This window comes from Gavia stellata, chromosome 19, assembly GCF_030936135.1.
Source record: "Gavia stellata isolate bGavSte3 chromosome 19, bGavSte3.hap2, whole genome shotgun sequence".
In the NCBI taxonomy this organism is placed as follows: domain Eukaryota; kingdom Metazoa; phylum Chordata; class Aves; order Gaviiformes; family Gaviidae; genus Gavia; species Gavia stellata.
This window is the reverse complement of record NC_082612.1, coordinates 20199907-20223967: the sequence shown is the minus strand read 5'-3', so window position 1 is coordinate 20223967 and position 24061 is coordinate 20199907. Positions and strand designations below refer to the sequence as shown.

Here is a 24061-nt window from a genome sequence, read left to right as displayed (position 1 = left end):
ACGATAACGTCTCTCCTTTGTAGGGCTTTACATCACTATAAACCATCACCAACATCACCTTCACTAGAAATAGTGTTTGCAATTGTGTAAAAGATTTTTTTCCTCTATCTCATAGTATCATTTGCCCATTCAGGAACTCATACAGAATACGGTGCAGAAAGAGTATTTTAGTTGTGCTGGATAAATAGTCTCAGTTTGACTTTCAGTTTTAGCTCAGTTAAGACTGAGTTAACCAGATGTTTCAAACCTTGAGCAGACCTAAATCTTCAAGTCTCATACAAAAAAGATGTAGCTTTGTGCAAGTGCATAGTTCTGTTCATCCCCAACGCTGCTAAAATTGTATGTTAAACGGGACAAATTTTACACCTGACTACAAACACAGAGTAAAGTTCTCCTTACATATGGCACACGAGGCTTCAGCCTAGGCAAGCAGTAGTTAGGGTCTACAGTCCAGAGTGCGCTGTCTGTAAGGAAGTGAGATGGCAGGTATTTGACAACAGAACTTGCTGACAACAGAGTTGTCACGACCTGATGCTGGCAACGTCCGAGAACTACCAGGGAGGCAGCAGCCGTACCAAGCCCATACAAGGCCAGCTTTTAAGGACTGCAGTTATATTTTGTTCATGCGCACCACCAAAAAACTGGGGACAGAGAGAGACAGAGACTACACAGTTGCACAGAATTTAGGCAAACTGTCTGAATCTGTGCCACAGCAGACCAGCTGGGGTGGCTGAAGAGCATCTCACCCGAGTGACCAAAGCAGCATGCTCAAAAGCATTGCCTTCCTGTGCCTGTCCCAGGCAAGGCTGTCACACATCCCATGGATCAGTTCTGGAGTCTCTGACTTAGCCCAGCTTCTCCTTCCATTAACCCAGCTGATGCAACTCAAAGCCTGTAATTAATACCCTTATCATTAAAATTCTGACTACTAAGACACGTGGAACTGCATTGGCCATTAAGCTGACAGTAGCATCCGTGCAAGTTGCATTTGGGGGCTGCTTTTTATTACTAAATTTGTGAAGACACAACAAGTTCTGCAAGTATAAGCAGTTTATATTTCACCACGTACCTCACCAAAACCTCCAAAATATTCCCTTATTTTCTCCTCAGGCGTGTCTGGAGATAAGCCCCCAACAAAAATCTTTTTAACGGGTTCTTTTGTTTTCATGGCTTTAGCTCTTTTTGGATCAATGACCTTTCCATTCAGCTTGTGTTCCTTCTGGTCCATGACCTGTGGAAAATTAAAACACGATCTTACTTGCAGTTCAAGCTAAATATTTTACTGATGTTTTGAGCAAGGCCCAGTTATTTTACACTCAGATTTTGTTAAAGCTATCACCTCAATTTCAATACTTTGATTACAGCAATAATTTGTTGTGCAAAACCGAACAGTTCCATGATTTTGATCACTATCCCTGGACACAGACAGTTCTGACAAAGCCTTTCAAGAGTCACCTGGAGCCACCTATCAGTGGGAAGTAAGAGCATAACATTTCTCAGGAAGTACTGTACAACCCCATCCTCAAACCTCACAAAGTAAAGAATCTGTACTTTAGATATCACCAAAGGTCAATGAAGGTGAAAACTTTTCAGTGTGCTGTGTCAACAGCAGTTTAGAAAGGTTAACAGCCAATTTTTGCTTGGATAAAGCCCAAATCTACCAAAGCCACTGGCTCTACTCTAGGGGTTCACGTTGCAGCTCTGGAATGCAAAGTTGTTTGTAAATTACTGCTTTCACAGTAGTAGGCAGCAGACATTTACATACGGTATTTTTAAAGTGCTCAAGTCCAGTGGCTTGCAGTACACTCCCCCGTAAGTACCCAAAGCCATACTTGGGAATCACTGCTGGTCCTGGCCACTGCATCACAAGTAAGGCGGTTTAGGAAAAAAACATTTCAATAAGCATCTTACAATATATTGTATCCCAGAATAAATCTTTAACAGATCACGTACAAACAACTATGCATACAATCATCTGAGTGTTGTATCTTTGCTACCTAAAATTGAGCATGTTGTTTCATTACGTTAATACTACCTTATCTACGCTCTCCGATTCTTTGAAGAGTACAAAGCCGAAGCCTCTCGACCGGCCAGTGATGGGATCTAACTTCAGAGTGCAGTCTACGACTTCACCAAATTTAGAGAAATAGTCCTTCAGATCCTTCTTCGTAGTGTCCCAGCTAAGGCCGCCGATAAACATTTTCCTGTTAAGACAAGATGGTTAATCTGTTAATGTCTCTTACCCAAAATCCTGTACTGTCAAGCTTTATGAGCTCAGTTACCTAACGTAAGGAATAGCAGAATTTTATCAGTGACACTACACATACAGGCCTGCACTTTTTGAGAACTTGCTTAAATGATCCTGGCCAGATTAGATAAAGACTTACATGTACACAAAAGTTTTGTACCATCTTCTGCTGCAGTTGCTAACTCTGCTATCCCAAGAAAATAAAATGAGTGACAAAGGGTCATTTACTGCTTCCTCGCATCCCCACCGCTACTGACCCACCACAGGCTTAATTTAATTCCATTTAGTTATCTGCAGAGCCTCCACACAACTGCTTATGAAACAAACACAGGCAGAATAGATTTATAAGGCAGCGCAGTTAAACAGAAGCGTTTATGTACTAGTCTGGACTGGACACATGCCAATATTAGTAAACTAAAACAAATAAAGAAAGTTTAGTCAAGTCCCCTTCCCCAGAAAGCAGTAAAAAAGCCAAGTATTGGATGGTCAAAACTTATCTTTCCTCCCAAAAATATGACATAAACACCTGGCATAATCCAATGCAATCACGAGAACATCTTCCCAATATACTACCTACAGGACCAGTGCTGCTGGGCAAACGTGTACAGCAGATTAACTCTGATCATGACTTGTATTTCCAAGAGCACGCTGGAAGCTTGGAATCAAATCATGACCATCCCATCACATTAATAAGCCACCAAAAAAAAAAAAAATCAAGAACCGCTGTGTCTCGAGAGGAAACACTTCATGATTTGCATCAACTAAAAATCAAGCCGATATGCACACAAATGAAACATTCCTAGTTACTAGGCACAGGGCTTATGCACCAATTCAAAAGAGGATCTGATCTGAGATGATCTCCTTAATACTGTTAAAGAAGATTTTACAGCGGCCTCAAAACAAAAAGTATGATCCATTATGATCTATAAAAACGCTTTCTACAAAGCTTTCGCCATTTTCACTGTACCAACTTATTCCACAATCACACACAGTTATCAGAAACCTGAAAAAACACTGTAGCACGTTTCCAAGTCCTCCAACTTTCCACACACATCAAAATATTTCTGCCAATTGTGTACAATCGCGTTGTACGTCCACAAGTCAAACTCTCTCAAATCAAAAGGTGCTCATGTGAACTAACTCTGTTGAATTAGCTGTGCTCTTACAGAATTAACAAGAGCATTCAGCTTCTAACAAACATATCCAACCTCCATACAGATGAGGCGGTTCAGGAGCTTCAGATGTTCTATAAAAAGTCTTGAAGTCTATGAACAGGAGCACCGATTCCCCATCCCTTTATCGACTTTTCCCATTACTTCCAGATCTCTCTTCAATAAAGCACCAAAAGCCCTTTCTAGTGTGACATCTTATTGTCTTCGGGACCAGTATGAAAAAAATGGTCCACACCGGTAACCAGCAGCCTCATACCAGTACGGAGAGTAATTCAAAGGATGCTTTGTGTCCTTGGGCTCATCCATCACTAAAGTTCTTTTTTGCTTGTTATGTGCCTTTTTTTAAGCAGCAAAACAGAACACAGAGAGAGGATGCAGCATCATATTTCTGACACATGGGGGACAGTGATACTCTAGCATTTACTACCAAAAGTACACTTACTACCTGACATACGAAACACCTGTTTTACAGTTATCCACAAACCATTAACATACAAAGCCTGTTTTATAATTACTAACAATCAACATTAACACACAGAACCCTGCTTTATACCACTAAGCACATAACAGATGATGAACACGAGTTTGCAACTGACAGCCCTGTGAAGGATTTTCTTCCCACCATGCAATAACTGCATCTGTGAGTCCAGTTACAGAGCAGCAAAACACGACTGCTTCAGCTTGCCACTAGAGAAGTTGACAAACTACTGCTCCACTGCAAAACCCAGCTCAGATCAAGGCTACAACACAAACGTGAGCACAACAATCAATTTAGGTGCAATGTCACAGTGCTGTCAAAAGCTTGTAAAAGATGTACATTTCCCAAACCACAGTTTGGCTGGTGTAAGTCACATCAGCACATACAGTTCTCCAAAATAAGTTACCAGAAGCATACCAGGAAAGCTTTCAAATGTCAGACTTAGCTAAACAGAGCGCAGACATCACCACGACGAGCGACTCTGGCCTTCCTCCAACAGGCTAGTCAGGAAGTTGCCTGGCAGTTGCCAACATGTGGATTTCTCAAGTCTACAGTTCTCACCGAGGAGTTCTCACTGAGTGTACGAGAACGCATGCACTGTTGTTTCCTGAAGACACTGTCTCTAATTCCTAATGCAAAGGAAACACCGATGTACCCGCATCCAGTGGCTACCAAAAATGTGCTGTTTTCCCTCTATTACGAAGAGAGCTGTCAAAACACTTGGTTTCCTGGACAGCATTACCCATAAGAACTGACAGGTCAACAAAACAATTGAACTAAACTACCAGTCGACGTATGCTACACGTAACCACTGTGCCCAGTGTCGCTGCACGGTTCAGTGACAGCTTTTTCCAGGCGGTGTTGACTCAAAAGAAGACGGGTTTCTGCATGAAAACCCTTTAATAGGTGCGTATTCAAGGGCAAAAAGTAAAACAAATAGGCAAACTGCAAAGGTACTTAAAGCCATTAAGAACAGGTGAGAAGTAACAGAAGCATTCTAAGTTTTCACTAACCCTAGCAAAACACTCAAAAAGGGTTCCTGTTCTCTCTCTCTCTCTCTCTCTGCTTTCAGTAACATCCCAGGTTATTACAGAGGGAGGAAGACACTCGGGAAGGTTTTGCAGCAAGTCTCTACAGGACGCAGTAGCTAGTGTTCCTTTATCCAGCTTTTTTTCTGCCTTGATCAAAACCAGACCTGCAGTTTCTCATCAGCCTGACACGGGACAGCATACAGCAGCAGCCTGTCCTGTAACTGGATTGATTAGACGTGAATTTCACCTGCTATATGAAAGCGACACCGTGCCATGCCAAGCATCAGGCAGAGCCCCTTAGAAGATTAAAAGCCGTCTTTGTTCTTAAGCTGTCACATAAAGCAATCTTCCCCGCAGCAAGTTTCATGAGAGGAAGCAAAATGGTTTAGGGTGGGAAGAAGTCAAGGTGTCTCATGCTTCTCACTGATACACCGTTTATCTTTGCCACATAGCGCAATACTAAGCGACTGCAACCTGAGCATTCAGCTACACTGCGTTACAGTCCTTAACACACGTACCGCACGTTAACTTTTAGAAAAGACAGCCTCAAAGAAAAGAAAAAAAGGAGTTTGTGGTTTGGCACACATCACACCAGATGTACACCTCGGGACCTGTCACCGCCAACTGCTGTGGGATTTGGGGTGACAGGGACATGACACTTTCCCCCAGCAACATTTGGAACTCCCTGACAGCGCTGCTCCCGCTAACTTCGAAACCGACCCACAGCACGGTATCGCCCCCGGCTCCCTCCAATACCGAAGAGCAAACCAGCTGCCCACCCGGCTGCGCTTTCCAAGAGCAGACCGGGCCCCCGGCTCGCCTTCAGGTTTGCAACCTCCAGACGAGCCACCAGCTACCGCCCGAGCCGCTCCGCTCCGGGGCGAGCAGCGGCCCGTCCCTCGCCGCCGTTGCCGCAGCGCGGGCCCTCTCCCCCCGGTCACCGTCGCGCCGCGGGGCTCTCTCCCCCTCTCCTCACGCCCCGCGGCTCCCGGCAAACAGGAAGGCGGAGGTGCCCGAGCGGCACCGCCCGCCCGAGCCCCGCCGGCGACCCGCCCCCGCCGGCCCGGCCCGGTACGTGACGTCGCCGCGGCGCCAAGTAAACAAACAGGGCAGCAAGCGGGGCCGCGCCGGGCCAGGCCGAGCCAAGGGGCGCCGGGCCCCGCCGCCCGCCCCGGCAGGACGCCGTTAAGGAGACAAAAGCCGCGGGGCGCCCGCGCCGCTCACCCCTCGTCCTCCTCGTTCTTGCTAGCGTCGATCTTGGCTCCCTCCGACTCGATCCCGCCGCCGCCGCCGCCTCCCCCGTCGGCGCCCCCCGCCCCAGCCCCCGCCAGCCCCTCAGGCTGCTCCGCCGGCTCTGCCGAGCTGCCTCCGGCGCCCGCCGCCGCCGAGTCCATGGCGAACTGCTGCTCCGACATGGCGCCGCCGCCGCCGCTGCGGCTGACCCGCGCCGGCCGGCCGCCCCCGCTACCGCTTCCCCACCGAGGCCCCGGCCCCGCTCCCGGCAACGGTACGAGCGCACCGAGCCCTCCTCCTTTCGCTCGCTTTTTTTTAATGGCGCCGCCACCGACCCAACCTAAAATGGCGGACGGAAGGAGCGCGGCGGGCGCGGTCACGTGACACCTCCTCCCGGGGAGACGGCGCGGGGGGTGCGCCGCCTGCGGGGCCGGCGGTTGGTGGCCGTTGCCCGTAGGCGCCGCGCCGCGCCTCGGGCCCGGTTTTTCGGCTGCGAGCGGCGGAGCCGGGCACGGGAGGAGCGGCGGCTCGTCGTGAGGCCGGGCGGGCCGCTCTCCAAGCGGCAGCTGCCGGGCACCCGCCCGGCGCGGCTCTCCGGGCCTCACGGGGACCCTAGCCGGCCTACCCCCGGCTCCTGGGCGCCTCACAGCCGGTGGAGCATCCCCTGCCTGAAGGGAGCGAAGCTTTTACCACAAAAAAAGAAGTTGCTTTTAAATGTAAACCATAAATTGCTACAGGTTGAAGTAAAAACTTGCCCCTGAGACAGGTGGGGGTTTTGTGTATGAACGAGCGTCACGGCAGAGCCCCGTTCTAACGGCGGAAGCGAAGCCGTATCGTGCACCGGGGGCACGGCCGCGGGGACAGCTTCTGTACCGGAGAAGGTGGGAGTCGAGCCACGTACCCCCGTGCCTCCTCCCCGCCACCACGGGCCGGGCCTTTGGCTTGCGATGCCAGCGAGTCTTCTCTCATCCATCCTCGCTGCTGCCAGGAACCTCCCAGCAACTGCTTAACCCAGAGCAGTTATGGTATGCGGCTCTTCTGTAGGGCAGGAGGAGAAGAAAATAAAACACCCAGCTGGCCAAGGGAGAAATAAACACTGAAATTATGGAGATTTTTAGAGAAACCTCTACCCAGACTACTCCCTTTAAAAGCTCGCAAGACCAGTCTCCCCTGTGAGTTAGCTACTCGCATTTCACTTTACGCCTCTAACAAGCAAGGTTTATTTTTGACGCATGACTGGACACTTGTGCTGAGAAAATAAAAACAAACTTAATGGAGATTACTGCAATCCTTCAGCCTCAGGCAGAGTGTGTGTGCTCACCCATCCCAGCTGTTCTCCTATTCAGAAAACAACCTGCTGGTTAAAGCAGTTTCCCTTCTTCAGCAATCATTCATTCAGGCTTTTGTTATGGTGCTTGCTACTATAAGCTAGATGGGAAACCTGTTTTCTGATCCAGTTGAGAAGAGTCCAGTACAGGATCTAACTCAAAGCAACAGATCCCAACTTGTGCAGGAATCAGTTGCTGACCCTGAAGTTCAGGATCTTGTCATCTCCTGCTTGGAACTGGAACAGACAGGGAGCAGTTGCTCTAGGGAAATAATCAGGCTATAGCTTTGAGAACCTAAGTGCTTGAAAAACTTGAAAGACGATACAGGTCTTGCCCTCCAAGCCCTCAGGCAGTGCTGAGCCATCAGCATAAAAAAAGGTGCTGCTGTAGTTGTAGACCCCCTCCCTTGAGATATACAAAACTGGCAGCACTGTGCCACAGACACTCTCTCCTCTTTCCTGCAGCTGGCAGGAGACAGCTCTGCACAACTGTCTTCCACGGTGATGCTAACTCAGGGCACTATAGCGCTGGCTTAAGAGAGGTCGAGAAAAGGAGTGGGTTGTACTGACCCGAATACACCATAACCTTGTCTTGAGCCATTTATGATCTCCAGAAAGAGGTAAGTAAAAGTATAGTTACACCACTGTAAGCTGACAGCCAACAGCAAGACTACACGTTCTCTTAAGTAAGCATTTATTAGAGAATCCTTTAACATGAAATTATACAAATAAAGTTTGTATAAACACAAGTCCACATTGTGTCATAACATGAATGGCAAAAAGAAAGTAAAAACCATATAAAGAAAACTAGTCGGCCGCTATGTACAGTTGGACACAGTTGTGTCGTACACTAAAAGTCTTTTACAAAATAGTCATTTCCTCTCACGAAGACCACCCTCCATTCACTCACGATGCGCTGCAAGATGGCTTTGTTGCAGTATCTCTACCTAAAAATCAAGACAAAATGTATGTCAGATCTGTGCAAGTTACTACAAGAATTGTTAAAAGGTCCATTTTCATGAACTGCTTTAAGTCTTCTATATATTCCTTTCTTCACTGTTAAAGATCATATGCATATTTACTAAGGTAACACAAGGGGTTTTGTTACCTGTCAGTAATTTATCTTCCCAAATATAGCCATTCAGCCCATTTAGGAAGCTGTTCCAGAACAACACGCATCCGATTTAGACTATTAATCAGGCTCTGGATCAGTTTTTTTTTTTTTTTTACCACTGGAAACACTGCCAAAAGGGTTTCTGATTATTTGTTTATCCGTCTAAACGACTGCTGTGCAAACACAAGTCAGGTCGATTTAGTTCAAACAGTCCACGTGCATATGATCTTTAATGTTTTTCCAGATTTAAAAGTTCGTTTTGGTTTGCAGATTTCACTATTAGCTATAAAAAGAAAAAAGCAAGCATTAAATCTTAAAGAATGCACACTTAAAATGAGGTTCCACAATTGAAATACAACACTAAACAGAAGACCAAATGATTAAGCTGTAAAGGCATTTATGTACTTTAACTCCTGTAAAAAACCATTTAAGTTAAAGACACTTAATCTCCAAAAAGATTAAAAAAAGAAGCCAAAGTCTGAAGTTTTCCACTTTAATCTTTACGCTGGTACATGAAGTTGGAAGAGACCATACCACAGGACAGCGTTTTCTGGTGTATGCCTTGCGCTCTGCCTGCAACGTGCGACCCCAGAGATAGACGTGGTCAGGGTGACACACGGCCTGCAATGAAGTTCCCGCTGGCGGGTACAAACAAGGTATAATGTCAGAGTTAGAAGACAACATTCTTGTTTTCCTTAAGTTGTACCCATTTCAGTACTTTACCTGTTAATACTTCTAATAAGTTTAATTATTCCTCTAGACCACCTGGTACACAACGCAAAACAGAAAAACTCTTATGTTTTTCTGAAGTACTAAAGAAGATAAAGTGACATTTTTACAAAGTTAAAGATCTATAGACAGTGTAGGCAAAGCTGGTTTTAAAAAAAAGTATTTTTTAAGTTAACAAAAGCTTAATTAAAGGAAAAGTCATGCTACGCAAGGTTTTACTCTTCATTTGTCTATTGATCTTTAAATTAGATTAGACAATACTCAGAGTGGACCTTGCACTCATGTACACACCTGTTTCCTCAAGTACTAGGTACTGCTTTAGTACGGCTGGTAGTTGTTTTGGTGATTGCCGCCACCACGGGATGCCTTTCCGTATGTGCTTTGTTGACCTGTAGGCAACATGGGGGGGAAAAAAACAAAACACCAACCCAGAAGCATTAAGATTAACATCCGATGCTCTGAAGGAGACTGTTCCCATACAGTACACCAACAGGGCTACTCTTTAAAGCCATGCGTTATGAGTAAGAGGTGTTACAGAACAAGTTATTAAAAGAGGCCCCTGTTTAAAGATGCATGCTAGTGTTATCCAGAAAGAGATCAAAACCACTTACCACTGTAATCTGTGTATCCCGGCCCATATCCGTAATTGGGATAGTTGTACCCAGAGTAGTCATATCCTCCATAGCCACTGTAGCTTTGATCACTATAAGCGCTATTGTAGTTCCCATATCCTTGATCATAGTAATTATTAAATCCTTGATTCCAGTTTTGTCCCTGACCTGAAACCAAGTATAGCATTCGTAAGTTACAGAACTTACTATTTTACTCCTCTCTCATGCCACTTCATCTAACTTTCTACGGCAATCTTTCTAGGCCAGAACTATTACCTGGAAGAATCCTCTTACTTTTCCAAGAACCCAAGAAAAATAAATTTTCTCAAAAAGAATTGAGGCATCTCATTTGGATACGAGAGATGGGCCGTAAGATCTTATCACCCACAACGTTACAGAAAGACAGCAGGTAGCCCTGCTCATAAAACAGCTGGGAAGACAAAACAATGCAACACTGAAGGCACGCACTACAGCAGCTCCTGCTGTTTTCCTTTGACTTCTGTTTTGGATCATTAACTGCCTGAACACCAAGTTATACCACAGGATCAGCCTTACTGCATCGTGTTGGTTGTGCCTGCTTGACTTTTTAAGACCGAGATGCATTAACCTGTAACGTAACAGCTGATAGCTTCTCATCTGTTTGCAAGGTGTAGCAAAGTGGTTGTCCTTCTCTTCAGCAAACAGCTCATGGTTTCTCCTCAGCCATGAGCCAACTAACAGTGTACCCCCTCACCTGAACGGATAACGCAGTTATCCATTTAGCTATGCTGTCAACTGTGGGTATACAAAGGTACCCTACATCCAGCTTCCCACTTCACCACTTGAGAGCAAGAAGAGATTCTTAAGTTTCCACAAGCAATCACAACCACCAAAATACCATTTACTACCAGGCTACTTTCCCCACTCAATTTCAACATGAGACCTGCCTGAAACCTGGAATATCTACCTTAGTGTTTGGTACAGACACTTAAGCATTTACATTCATTTCAACATCCAAAACACTCACCCCGTCCACGCCCCCTTCCACCTCCTCGTCCACCAGCTGCATTGCTTTTTCCTCCTTTCTGCTGCTGCTGCTGTTGCCTGTATACCTCTTTGGGCTGTGCTACTTTAATCTCACACTGTAAAGACAGAAATTCTTTAACTCATCAAGAATCTCAAGACCATTTTGTGAGGTGCTTTCAGGTAAGCCTACAGAGGTGGTCTATTTCACATGCTAAGAACAAGAGCTTCCATACCTTGCCCGAACCAATTTGATGGTATCTGCTTTCTAGTAACTTCTTTACTGGCTCTTCGTCTGTATACGTGATAAAACAGAAGCCCCTCCTTTCATTCGTCTTTGTGTCCATGGGAAGCTCAATGTTTTCAATCTGCAATCAAAAGTACCTATCAGTAATACACAGAATCTGTAAGCAACTTTTTCTGCTACCAGAACCATTCGGCAGTCCAATGTCTACGCCAACTGCTTTTGACAGCTATAAATCAGCCCATCACACCACTATGGAATCATTAACATGCATATACTTTCAACTATCCCTAGTTTTATGTAAGCCTGAGCCAGCTCTCTCCTCACAAATTCATCTGTCTTAAGATAGAGGTAACGCTGCACTTGAAAACCAGAGCTGTTTGTATATGCCATTATACTATACCTCGCCAAAAGCGCCAAAGTACTCCTTAATCTGTTCTTCCGATGTATCTGGACTCAGCCCACCGACAAACACTTTTTTCGGTGGCTCCTTCCCTTTTAGGGCTTTTGCCCTTTTAGGATCTATTAGCTTCCCATCCAGTTTGTGTTCCTTCAGTTCCAACACCTAAGAGGCACACAAGAAAACAAAGTCTCAGATCACTACAGTGACACAGGCAGGCTTTGTGCCACGGATCCACAGGAAATCCACCCACCTTCTCCACACTGGCAGCGTCCTTGAAGAGCACGAAGCCAAACCCCCTCGACCTCCCAGTGACCGGGTCCGTTTTAATCGTACAATCCACGACCTCGCCAAACCGAGAGAGGTACTCTGTCAAGTCTTTCTTGCTGGTGTCCCAGCTGAGGCCTCCAATAAACATTTTCCTGAAACGCAAGAGGTACACGAGAATTCGCATAAATACACGCAGGGACACACACACACACAGCGTGGAGCAAGCCCGCTCGTGGCCACCACAAGCCAAAGGCGATCAGGAAGCCACGGCCACCCGGCTCGGCTTACAGGGCCCGACAGCCGCACACGCTGCTCCAGGCCGCCGGGGCAACACCGGGGGAGCCGCCGGGGCAACACCGGGGGAGCCGCCGGGGCAACACCGGGGGAGCCGCCGGGGCAACACCGGGGGAGCCGCCGGGGCAACACCGGGGGAGCCGCCGGGGCAACACCGGGGGAGCCGCCGGGGCAACACCGGGGGAGCCGCCGGGGCAACACCGGGGGAGCCGCCGGGGCAACACCGGGGGAGCCGCCGGGGCTGGCCCGGCCCGGCCTCGCCGTTACACGTGGGCCGGGTCTGCACGTCCCCCCCCGCCCCGAGCCCGCCAGCCGCGCACGCCCCCATAGGCTGCCGGTGACGACACGCCCCCTAATTGGCAGCCCCCCCCCCCCCTCCCCGCCCCACGGAAACTGGGTCACCAGCCCGGGACACAAAGGCGGGCGCGGCCATTGGCGCGGGGAGTGGTAGGCCCCGCCCCTCCAGGTCCCGCCCCGCCCCCCCGCGCCCGAGCCGCCCCCCCCTTCCCCCCTCCCCCCCCCCGCGCGCGGCCCAGGAGGGCGGGTGAGGGAGATGGAGGCGCGACCCCCCCGGCCCTACCCATCGTCCTGCTGGTTCTTGCTCGCGTTGATCTTGGAGCCCTCAGCGAACTCCTCCGGGCCGCCGCTCATCTCGGTCGCGTCCTCCATGGCGGGGCGAGAGCGGCGGGGGGGGAACTGCTCAGGCGAGCGGCGGAGACAGCGGAGACCCGCGCGGCGGAGAAAATGGCGGCGGAAGAGATCCGGGCACCGCCTGCGCCGCCTTTATATACCCGCGCCGGCAGCCAATCAGCGCCGCCCTCTCGCCCGGCGCCGCAGCGCCCCTGGCGGCTTCCGGCGCGGCTGCAGCACCCGCCCGCCGCCTCAGCCCCCGGGCCCCGGCGCCGGTCCAGCCGTGCGCTGCCGCGGGGCCCCAAGCTCGGCCTGCGGCCGCCGTCCCCGCCTGCTCCGTGCTCCCCGCGCCCTTCCCGCCGCGGGCCCTGGGGCGAGGCGGGGGTCGCTGCCCTGGGCGGGGACTGGGCCAGGCGGGCGCCGGCGCTGCGGCTGAGGAGCGGGGGGGGCGGGAAAGTAACACAACCCAGAAGCCCCGTTCGGGAGGCGGCGGGGCGGGGCGGGCGCTCCGGGGCGGGCACAGCCCACCGGCGGGATCCCGCCGCCGCACTCACCTCCCGCCGTCTGCGGCGGCCCGGTCCGGCCCCCCCCCCCCCCCCCCGGCGCAGCCGCAGGGCGGAGCGGCCGCCGCCGCTGCGCTTCCCCCGGTGCGCCCCACGTGCCACCACCACCGCCGCCGCCGCCATGGGCGTGCTGCCGGTACCGGCGGAGGTGCGCGCTATCCTGTTGGACATCGAGGGCACCACCACCCCCATCGCCTTCGTCCAGGTGAGACCCGGCGGGGCGGGCGGCAGCGGCCTCCCCGGGCGGCCCCGCTGGCGCTGCCGGGGGGCGGGGGGGGCTCCGGCGGCTCCGCCGTTACTGTGGTGGCCGCCGCCGTACCGGGGGGGGAGCGCCTCTCCCGGGGCTGCAGGCCTGGGCCTCCTCCTCCTCCTCCTCCGGAGGCCTAAACCCGTGACACGTCGCCTGCGCTTTCCTGCATAACGCTCGCGGGAAATAACGTCTCGGTTTACCGGTCGCCCACCTCTTTTGCGGGCGGGGAACCGGGGAAGCGTTCAGACCCAGAGCAGTCGGTAAACGGGTGTGTTTTCAGGGGTACGGGGCGGTTGGGTGCGCCCGGGGCAGCCCTCCAGCGTGGCTGCTGCTGCGGGGACCGCAGCACCTCACCCGGCTTTGGGGAGAGCCTCTCCGGGGGTTTCCCGCTGCCCTGTCCCGTCGGAAGAGTGGTACCAGCGGATGCCTCCGGTGCCACCGGAACCGTAAGTCTTTCCTCCAGCATGCACAGGACCCGGCCCGGCCCTGGACCCCCGGTATGTGTGGCACAGAGAGCTGTACCTCAGGCGTGCGTGGGGAGGACTGTACGGACAGCAAACACGCGTGAGTGGCTTCCCTTGCCTAGGAGAAGGCTTAAGAGTGCTGAAAACGTTGGTTTAGGTTGCTGAAAACGTTGGTTTAGGTTGCTGAAAACGTTGGTTTAGGCGCAGAAGACAGGAGACCGGGAAGTCCACGAGTCCAGCGAGACGCATCCGGACAAACGCTTTAAACACACTATTAAAATCTGCAGTTTCTCAACCGCTCCGTCTCCGAGAGGTTTTGGTCCCTAACCGGGCTCGTGTGCTTCGCGGGAGGGAGCGATTTGCTTGTATTTAAGATACCGAACGGAATTATCCCTGCTCCCGCAATTAATCTATATTTTTCCATGAGGCGGTATAGCTTTTATGGATCTTTTTTGCCGGTAGTTTACGAAGGTGCTTTGTGACCCACGTGATGCGCGGAGGGGTGGAGGCTCTTGCCAGGCTTTCTAGGTGTTTCTGCTAACACAGTTTAACAGATGAACATGTCCTACATCTTCCCTGTCTGTGTTCTTCCAGTGCTCTTGAAGAAACTTCAGGTCTAGACAGCATTACAGCAGCCTCCGCTCCCCTCGATAGCTTTCCGTTTAAACACTTTGAACAGCTCAGATTTCTTCCTAAACATCTAACAGAGCAACAAAGTTGGTTATATCCACCTTGAATCCGTTTTGCTGCCGTGCAAATGACGTGCGATACGCCTGAGACGGTTTCCTACCCAAAGTCTTTCTGTTGCAGGGAGGCCAAACGAGTTACGGTTCTGAATAAAACTCAGTTTGCTGAAAATGCTGATTCTGCAGGCATTTTATTCCTTAATATTAAAGGATTTTGTTTAATCCTTTCTTAAATATTATTGAATATGCAAGGTAAGGAAATAGAATGAGCCAGTTGATGGGTAGATTAAGGAAAGACACCAGAAAAGAGAATATTTGGTGGCCCCTAGTTAGCGGTCACCAAGTTTTCTCTTTTGCTGGGTCCACCCTGGCAGAGAAAAGTAGATGGCAGGCGAGAGATGTAATTTGATAAACTATGTCCCCTGGGATTTGCCAGATCTCCTGTAAAAGAGCACATTGTCACTGAACTTTGGGGCAGTTTGCATGGATTGAGAGGAAAATCGATCCTGGTCGCTTGAAATCCTACAAGCGCTAATTACAGCGTGCTACGTGGGTGTCTGCTGACGGTAAAAATACCACCTTTCTATCCCGGGTGTAACGCTGCTGCGAGCAGTTGCGAAGGCTTGGGAGGGCTGTCGAGCTGCGTTTGCCGACGGCTGTTTCTCCACCCTGCCGAGCTGTGTTGGGGCAGCCACATCTGGGGCTGGATGTCACCGAGGAGCCCGGCGGTGCGGCGGGGCGATAGCACCCATCTCCCCAGCACGCACGGGAGATGGACAGAGCGATGGGAGCTGTGCACAGGCAGGCTCGGGTCTCCTGCTAGCCAAGATAAAAGAGAAGCGGGTGAAGTTAAAAAGCTCAGGAACAGCCCCGGTTAAACCTATTCAAGAGTTTGCAGCCGCCAACTTTTGCTGCAAGCTGAAGTTTCGGAGATGGAGGTATTTCCTTGCAGGATGCAAGGAGTCTTTCTTCCACACAAACTCACGGCCTTTTAAACTTAGTACGTCATTGCCTGGGATCACTCCTGACATCCAGAAACCGTCTGTCCCACTGGCTGTCCACCACTCCCGCTGTCACCGAGTGTCCCCTCTTGGACCACAGACTGATGCATTTGCCAACGGGCCAAGGTTTTTACCCTTTTAAAATCCACTGAATCACGGAATACGCTGCGCTTTCGGAGCCTCTTTGGAAGGTTTTCTTTGCCAGCACAAGAGCATGAAACACTGCTTTCGGAAAGCAGTTGGGACCTTTTGACATCCGAGTTGTAAGGGAAGTTAAACCCAGTCAGCGGGTCGGTTGCATTTCCCAGTGGATACTCTTTAATTTCCTTCATGATTTAAAAGATAGTTTGAAAGCAACTAAGCGCAAATAAAGGAAATGAGAGAGTAACTGGGGGTATTACAAGGCTGTTGATTTCCCTGGACAAGTTTATGGTAATTTTCTAGGCATTTAAGAGATTTTTCCTTTCCCCTAAATTTACATTGTTTTTAAAATCTACGACGTGGAAAACGCAATATTGGAGTAATAGAAAATCCTGCAGTTCTGCCACCACATCACGCGCTCAGGACCACCGTTTTCTTAATTCAGTAACAAGTTAAAGGTGACATACAGTGAGGAGAAAAATATCACTGGCCGTTTTTTGAGGAGAGATGAGCTCAGGTTAGTTTCCTCCCATCTCCTCCCCATCCCAAATTTTTCCTAGTTAAGAAAAGCTCGGGTCTGTACCCGAAGGAAGGAGCTCCCTGCCCTTCCCCTTGTCCTCAGGCTCTTCCCACATCCAGAGATGCTGTTGCAGTGGCTGCTTGGGGCTTCTCACTTGTGAAACACCACTAATGAGAGCAATTTGTAATTATTTCTGGTTGCCCTTGGGATCTCCGGGAAGGTTTGTAATTCTCCTGTGGCACTTTTCCTTAACCCCGTTCCATTTCCTTTGCAAGACTGTCCTGTGGAGCTCAGTGTCACTGGACTAGACTTTTCTTTTTAAAAAGGTCCTCTAGCTCTGGCGAGAAGTTGAGATGTGTTTTTTTTTCAGAACAACCTTCGTTAGGACAAACGCCCCATTAAAAATAGAGGAGTATAATTTGTCGGTTCAAAGTACGTACGCAGTCAGCCTTGTACTCCGCAGCTGATGGGAACTTGGGGTCACGTCTGCCATTTGAGACATTTTTTTGGCAAGCCCAGGAAAAGTTATCACCCACCTTTCCATCCTGGGATTTAAAAGTTGCACCTATATAAGCATTTGTGCAAAAAATGCATTGGCCCAAGGTTGGCTCTGGCCTGCGACCAGGCAGACACCCTCGGCAGGTAGTTTCACAAGCTGCGGTACTGTAGGGGAAGCTCGAGCGGGGAAAATAACCGTGCACACCAGCATGTGCGAACGGTTGCTTTAAAAGCACGTCAGCCTTACCTCTGCCAGGTTAAAGGAGCTGCCTCTTTTTCTTGTGTGCTGCCAGGAGACCTTGTTCCCTTACATCAAAGACAACGTGAAGGAGTATCTGCGCGCTCACTGGGAGGAGGAGGAGTGCCAGCGGGACGTCGGGCTTCTGAGGAAACAGGTTCAGTAACGGAGCTACACCGTGTTTCTCCGGGTTTTCACGGCATGCCTGAGACTTCAGGTCACTCGGACTCCCACAGTCACCCAACACGAGCCCATACCCCTCTTTGCCCCCCATGGAGGCTGGTTGCCTCGGCGGGCTGATCTCCCCCACCCAAAGCCTTGGGGTTGTGCTCGGGGAAGGGCTGGCGCTTGGTAGGCAGCAGCTCAGCTGCTTCCCTCAGCTCGCCTTGGTCTTCACGGCCCCTGAGCGGGCGTCGAACCACGGCTTTTCAGCTTCGTGCCTGCACTGTGCCCTTCTGTTGCTGAATCCGCTGCCTGCGGCTTACGGTCGCCTGTTTGGGAAGCAGTGTGGAGGGGTGGCAGAGTACTTGTCCTGCACAGGGCAGCGTATCCTGCCTTTGTACAGGGACACGGCATCAGTTTGAGACCTGTGGCTGTCTGAAGCCAACAGATGCATTTGCTTCTTTGCCGTAATTTCAGTAATTAAATACTTAAGCAAGTATAATTCTCATTAGAGTATTTACAGTACAGCTACGGTAGAGCTAATTGTTGGGTTTGGAAAGTACAGTCCAAGCAAGTCTGAATTTCCCATTGAGAAAAGCATCCGAACGATGTTGTAACCATTCACGTGAAGAGCAGTTCAAGCTGTGTCCTGCACAGAGGTGCGTTGATGCGGGTGTTAGACCGCTTCCCTAAATTGAGATGTTGAGACCGCTCCACCTCTTCCCTCACCTCGTTTTATCATGGATGATTTCCAGGCTCAGGAGGACTCCAGCTTGGACGGGGCTGTGCCGATCCCTTTGGAGAGCGGAAGCGGGGAAGAGGAGCTGGAGCGGGTCATCCAGGCGGTCGTAGACAACGTGCACTGGCAGATGTCTCTGGACAGGAAGACCACAGCACTGAAGCAGCTGCAGGGTCACATGTGGAGGGCAGCCTATGCAACCGGGCACGTCAAAGGAGAGTGAGTAGTTGTGTGTGTGAGTAATTGTGTGCCCCTTTCCCTGGTCCAGGTACGGGGTGCATCTTTCCTGGATGTCTGTTAGCAGAATAGCTGCATAAGCTATTCCTGGAAACAGCCCCACGTACAAATGCAAATAGGATTGCTACCTCGGTGGAGAAGCCAACACGATTATGTTCCGTTGTGGCTTAAGCCAGGGCACTGCTGTCGTGGGCCCAACTGCAGACACTTCATTTCAAACTTGATCATGCAGTGAAACACAAATCCATTGAGCTTAGTCTTTGGATCTAGGGAACCAAAAGCTTACAGTAACCTCGGGACTGACCAAGTTGTCTCAGTCCCCACTGGGAAGATGACAAGTGGGTGAGAGTGTTTCTCCTTAAGGAATAATCGGCAGGTTCGTGCTGGGGAACGGCCAGTTCTCCAGCCACCCGGGCAGGGTCCGTAAAGGAGACGGGGTCTGGGAAATAGAACAAGGTAATGGAGACGAGACACGGGGTGATTCTGCTCACACGATGGGCGGAACATTCATCTGGGACAACTATCTTCTGCATAAAAATTCAGAAAATGTCTCAATATTTCTCTACAGAGATTTCTTGGTAAACCAAGAGACTGAGGCACAAGTATGAACTTCTTACAGTTCTCCATCTTGCATTTTTAATCCCTGAATTGCACTCACATTTTGGAACAAGCCTGAACAAGCCGGGGTTGCAGGGTGAGGTCCTTTCAGTTGTTTCCTCCTGCTTTGTCTCTTACCTGAGCGTTTCCTGCCTTTCCGCTTCTTTTTGTCTTCACGCTCCTCTTTACGTTTCAGCCACAGCACAAGGGTGTGTAAGTCAGGACAACTGGAGTTAAGCCTGATCTTCTTATTTAGGTTGAGAAATACTTGGTTAAACTATGCATTTCAAGTTCCTAAGGAAGTAAAACAAACCTTGAAGTTCACAAAGTGTTTTGCCAAAGGAAAAATGAGGAAGAAGAAAAAGTGCTCACAGAAAAATGTAAACATCCACCAGAGAAAGCAACAAAACCCAAAAGCAAGTCGACAGGGACAGCCATCCTGTTGGTTTTCTTTGTAAAAACAGGGCTAATTGTCTTATAGAGGCCCAAAAAACGTGGAGCTGGACTTGCTGCTTGGCAGCACCTAAGGAGCGAGATCGCTAAAGTCTCCCCCTCGCCCAGCTGTATCTGGCACATCAGTGTCTGAAATCCAGGCACTGAACTCAGCATGTGAAAACATGAGGGTGGCTGGGAGTTTCTGCAGGTGCCATACAACCTCAAAATATTTCCAGCTAACACCAGAGCCATTTAATAAATAACTATGAAAAAAAAAAAGGGAACTTTTTTTTAAAACTCATAACATAACAAGGCCCTGAGCAGATGGCCAAGAAACTGGAGGTGAAGAAAGGGCCAGCTGATTGCTACAAGTCTGCAAAACTCAGTCCAGCACCTCCTTTTGCCTCTGTTTGGAGTCCTCTTTCTTCAGGCTTTCAGGTGCTCAGCTCCTCTTTTCAGGGCAGTACCTTTGGGCCTTGGCCCAGGTGGCCACACAGAGCTGTGCAGTGCAGGTGGGAAGGCTGCGATTTGGACTGGGATGAAAACTCGGTTCCCTGGGGATCATGGCTCCTCCAGCTCCTCTCTCCATCCTTCTGCCGTATAAAACTCAACCCCCTTCCCTGCCCTTCCAAGGCTGTTCATGGCCTGTCCTTAGCAACCATCACATGTATTATTGAGGGACTTATTGCCAGCTCACTTTGTCCCTCTTGAGCATCCTCTAGCCTTCAGTTTCCCCCAGTACGTGGGTCATCTTGTAAACGTCCTTTGTGTACAAAGAGCTTTTACATACATGTAAGTGCAGCACTGGAGAGATCTTGTGGTATAAATGAGAAGGGTATGAGGGAACCAACAGACATGTCCGATAGCAGTTACGCAGCAGTTGCTTTGGCTTTGGTCCTCCTTCCCTCTCTGACAGCTTTGCTCCCCGCTGCTGGGCTTGTCTTCGGGCGGCTGCTACCTGGGAGTTAAGCAGAGCTCGCATTTCGAGACTCGTCAGGCCCCAGCCCATTGCTAGACTGATATCCTGCCTTCCCAGCACTCTGCAAGGCCAGAAGCATAAGGGGAGGGATGCTGCTGCCTAGTGAATGGGCGCTGGGTCACCCTCTGCGGTGCAGTTATGCCACGGACACATCTGGCCCGTGAGTAGTACTGTATGACCTGACCGAGTCACTGAATAGAGTAGCTCTGACCTCAGTCCCTTATGGGACGCTCCTTTCCCGAGTTGTTGTCTGGCTTCGAACAGGTCGTACAGTGCCGCTCATTTAGCTCCTGCAGCTGCAACCTCCTCTCAGCTCCTCCCTACGCACGGTCAGAGCCTGAACCTGTGGGATGGGTTTACCCCATAGGGATGCAGCTTACGGCCGTAGCTCTTACCAACAGGGAAACCTTTGTAGCTTGCAAGGCAAGTGGGACTCGGGATGCAGGAGCCTGTCTTTTCCGTCCCCCCCCTTATTCATTCCTCCCTCGCAGAGAAAAGCAGTGGGATGCCATTTTCCCCAACCTTTCCTCCCCTCTCCAAATTGAAGGGGCTGGAGGAACTCCAGCCAAATGTCTGAAACGGCTTATCAGAGCCGCTGTCGGCGTAGCAGTCAATGAGCTGCACAGTTGGCTGGAGCTAAGAATGTATCACCTGCTGCTGAAGTAGACTCCGTGGTTGCAGAAGCCCTGAGCAAATTAAGAATGAAGTCCCCTTGCAAACTACTGGGACAGTTGTCACAGTGCCTGGCTAAAGGTGTCCTCTGGGTTTGCCCTTACTTCCTGCCCTGTTTTCCTCCAGAATCTTCGAGGACGTGGTTCCAGCCATCCGGAAGTGGCGGGAAGCGGGGATGAAGGTCTATATCTACTCCTCAGGCAGCATTGAAGCCCAGAAGCTTCTGTTCGGCTACTCTACAGAAGGTGATATCCTAGAGGTAGATAACCTTGTCACCTTCCTTACAGCTTCTCCCTCTGCAGAGCACTTCCCTCCCACAACTGCCCTTGCCGTAACGCTTCGTGAATAGAGTCTGGGACAAGAAGGTGGGGCAGTGGGTTTGACCCGCGGGCGTTAAGCTCAGCCAGTTGCCTACGCTAGCATGGCTGCGTCGGCCCCCCGTTACTGTGGTAGAAAGGAAAGGGGACATCTTGCTCAGGAGCGAGGTTTAGCCCTGCTCTTCAGGTGGCACTCAGCAACTGCCTTTGCTTTTCTCTTTCAGCTCTTTGATGGCCACTTTGATACCAAAATAGGCCCCAAGGTAGAAAGTGAGAGCTACAGAAGGATTGCCGCCAGTATTGGGTGCGCCACCAACAACATCCTCTTCCTGACAGATGTCCCTCGAGGTAGGTGGCCTGCCAGCCTTGCTGGCTCTTGCCTGCGTGAGGGAGGCAGGTGCTCTTTAACCGCGTGCTGCTGACTTGTCACAAGCACCCCAGAAATGCTGCGGACCACCTTGCTTCAGTGGCATCCCCCCCTAACTGCTGCCATGCTCCTTCCTTACACATCCAAGCTCTCACACAGCAGTGGGATATCCGTGAGCAGCGCTGCAATGAGGGAAAATAGGTCAAGTAGAAAAACCTGCCCTTGCACCAGTGAGCAAGGAGACCGTTAAAGCGGGTTGGAGTGTTTGCTGAAGCCGCTGAGATGCCCCATTTACAAACAGGGTCAGTGGTTTTCATGACCCATGCTCGGGGGAACAGAGATTGTCTGCTGTGCTGCTACATGGCACGAGCGGTGGCTGGTTCTTTGTGCCGCTTACTGTTAGGTTGTGTTCAGCAGCAGGAAAACATTGCTTCTGGTCGCCAAGACTTGAGCCTGGAAAACCAAGCTCGAGAAGCTAATTTAATTTCCTGCCTTTGCTGGAAACGTCTTTCTGGCAGAAATGGCACTGGGTTGTGATCTCAGTCGAAGCCGGCTCAGTCCCCAGGAGTTAGCCCTTACCTCCTCCCCAGCCCTGGCAGCAGAGCTGCTGTGAGCTTGCAGTTAACTCCTTTTCCCGGTATCGTCTTCCTGTGGCCTCTTGCTGTGCTCGGGGAGTGAAGGAAGCTTGTGAGAAGTGGCTACTGGTGGGAAGGGGGGGGTGTTGGACTCGCTAACGCCACAGCCCAGCTTCTTCGTGATAGGGATCAAGCTGCCGGTGCGTGCTGCCTGCACAGTGCCTTGGACAGCCATCGAGTGGGAGAGGGGAGGAGATGGCGAGGCAGCCAGCTCCCATCCACTCGCCTTACGTCCACTCGCCTTACGTGGCAGCTACAGTCATCCACAGCAGGTCTGCCGGGAGCTGGTCCCTCTCTAGAGCCCTGCAGCGCCACGTGCAAACACTGCTCTCTCAGTCTCAACCTTTAAAAGCACTTCAGTGTTTTGGGGCATCTTCAAGCCTTAAAGACCCTCACGTGGAGAGGTCGGTAAGCGCATCTCATCTCTACTCTCCCCACCTCTGTTTGTTTCAGAAGCCAATGCGGCCGAGGAAGCGGATACTCACGTGGCTGTGGTGATCAGACCAGGCAATGCAGGACTGACGGACGATGAGAAGTCGTATTACAGCCTCATCTCATCTTTCACCGAACTTTTCCTGCCTTCCTCCACTTAGGGAAAAAGTGGTGCACGCACAAAAGACTGTGCTTCACCTGAATTGTCCTTGTGTAATGTTAGGTAATTTTGTCCATAATCAGAATTTAAAACCAAACCCACATCATGTCTTGGACCCGCGACTAGTGCAGGCAGGTATGGATGGAGAGTGTGGTGTGGGGTCCCTTGGGCAGTAGGGCGGAGGCCTGCAGCAGCCAGCTGGAGCTGGGAACAGGGTGAGGAGCAGCAGCACCCATGAGCCCTGCTGTTCTTCCCCTTTCCCAGCTAGCAATTAGCTCAGGGGATGCTTCCTTCAGACTCGCCCATTGAAATCTGGTGCTGAGACACCCCACCACGAGCTCCGTCATTTTTAGAAACAAGTCCGCAAACAAGGGTATGTCCCCGTGTCCCAGAGGGACCTCCAGGGACCACGAGGGGACGTGAGCTCCTCCCTGCAGATGGGGTTGCTGGCTAAAAGTCAAAACTTGCAAAGTTTGGGGGGGGGGGGGGGGGGGGGTTAGGATGCCCAAAGGAAAAAGCCAAATGTGGGCTATAATACTGTAGGTTTGGACTGCCACAGAAAAAGCCAGCCCTTGCTGCAGGCAAGCTCTTTAGACCAGGAACAACTTAAATCCTGGCTATATCCACAGCAGGTCTAGGTACAAAGAGTACAGCTTGCATATGGAAGCTGCTTAGAGCTACACAGCCAGCCTACCAGAATGCAGTAGAGTATATATAAATACAGCTTTAAAAATGAAATTCTGGACCCACCTCTCTGCTGCATGATGGTGCTGGGCTATGGGATCTAACTGCCTGAACGCCGAAGTCAGCTTGACTGCGTTTCTGAAGTTATCTCCCTTAGCACTGAACTGTGGAGCTCCATCGCAGTAGCCAATGTCACCCTGTCACACATTCATAGCTCTGGACAGCTGTGAGCAAACCTCGATGACTGCTCCTGGGGAACACATCCTGCTGCGTTTAATGAGAATTAAAACCCTGACCTTTTCACCCACCCTACCTAAATTGTGCCAGTTTCTATCGGATGGTCACGGGAGCTTGTCCTAATGTAGTAAATAAAAACACAACTTTGCTTTCATTGTGTTCACTCCATCCCGGTATTCCCGTCTACCACCGGTGATCCCAGCACCTAAAGGCAAATCTCTATTTTTTTTTTTTAAACCTGACAACACTTTGTTTTCCTGCTTT

The 24061-nt window shown here is 50.5% G+C and overlaps 3 protein-coding genes across 6 annotated transcripts in view; 1 reads left to right on the top strand and 2 right to left on the bottom strand.

Moving 5' to 3' along the window:
- Window positions 1-6353, bottom strand: part of HNRNPD (heterogeneous nuclear ribonucleoprotein D) — a 10394-nt gene extending 4041 nt beyond the window's left edge. The window contains exons 1-3 of one of the 2 annotated variants that reach the window (XM_059826749.1): window positions 6154-6353; window positions 2036-2204; window positions 1070-1231 (exon numbers count right to left, since the gene is read on the bottom strand). In XM_059826749.1, coding sequence (XP_059682732.1) covers window positions 1070-1231; window positions 2036-2204; window positions 6154-6344 — 522 coding nt within the window. In that variant the 5' untranslated portion in view covers window positions 6345-6353. The remainder of the gene's footprint in view (window positions 1-1069; window positions 1232-2035; window positions 2205-6153) is intronic. The other variant, XM_059826748.1, reaches the window with a different exon arrangement.
- Window positions 6354-8165: 1812 nt separating this feature from the next.
- Window positions 8166-12882, bottom strand: HNRNPDL (heterogeneous nuclear ribonucleoprotein D like). 3 transcript variants are annotated; one of them, XR_009484355.1, is made up of 9 exons: window positions 12734-12882; window positions 11843-12011; window positions 11593-11754; window positions 11182-11313; window positions 10950-11064; window positions 9944-10111; window positions 9624-9721; window positions 9138-9241; window positions 8166-8436 (listed from the first exon to the last, which is right to left on the bottom strand). XR_009484355.1 is itself a non-coding variant. In XM_059826940.1 (8 exons), exons 1-7 carry the CDS (start codon window positions 12820-12822, stop codon window positions 9651-9653), a joined length of 906 nt encoding a protein of 301 aa, XP_059682923.1. In that variant the 5' UTR covers window positions 12823-12882; the 3' UTR covers window positions 8166-9241; window positions 9624-9650. The 3 variants fall into 3 exon arrangements, 2 of the variants coding, with proteins under 2 accessions (XP_059682923.1, XP_059682924.1); XM_059826940.1 differs by having other exon boundaries at window positions 8166-9241; XM_059826941.1 differs by lacking the exon at window positions 9138-9241.
- A 585-nt stretch (window positions 12883-13467) lies between these two features.
- Window positions 13468-23358, top strand: ENOPH1 (enolase-phosphatase 1). The gene is made up of 6 exons (XM_059826936.1): window positions 13468-13551; window positions 17200-17301; window positions 18062-18264; window positions 21092-21224; window positions 21507-21630; window positions 22738-23358. Exons 1-6 carry the CDS (start codon window positions 13468-13470, stop codon window positions 22875-22877), a joined length of 786 nt encoding a protein of 261 aa, XP_059682919.1. The 3' UTR covers window positions 22878-23358.
- The last annotated feature ends 703 nt before the right edge of the window (window positions 23359-24061 follow it).

Bases quoted from the DNA above. Each gene is read 5' to 3' on its own strand.
- HNRNPDL (XM_059826940.1), bottom strand. From the start codon at position 12,822: ATGGAGGACGCGACCGAGATGAGCGGCGGCCCGGAGGAGTTCGCTGAG. The intron at 11,314-11,592 runs GTATAGTATAAT...TTTTGATTGCAG, and splicing joins ACTTTGGCGCTTTTGGCGAG to ATTGAAAACATTGAGCTTCC. The intron at 9,722-9,943 runs GTAAGTGGTTTT...TGTTGCCTACAG, and splicing joins GGGATACACAGATTACAGTG to GTCAACAAAGCACATACGGA.
- ENOPH1 (XM_059826936.1), top strand. From the start codon at position 13,468: ATGGGCGTGCTGCCGGTACCGGCGGAGGTGCGCGCTATCCTGTTGGAC. The intron at 13,552-17,199 runs GTGAGACCCGGC...GTGTGCTGCCAG, and splicing joins CCCCCATCGCCTTCGTCCAG to GAGACCTTGTTCCCTTACAT. The intron at 21,225-21,506 runs GTAGATAACCTT...TTTCTCTTTCAG, and splicing joins CAGAAGGTGATATCCTAGAG to CTCTTTGATGGCCACTTTGA.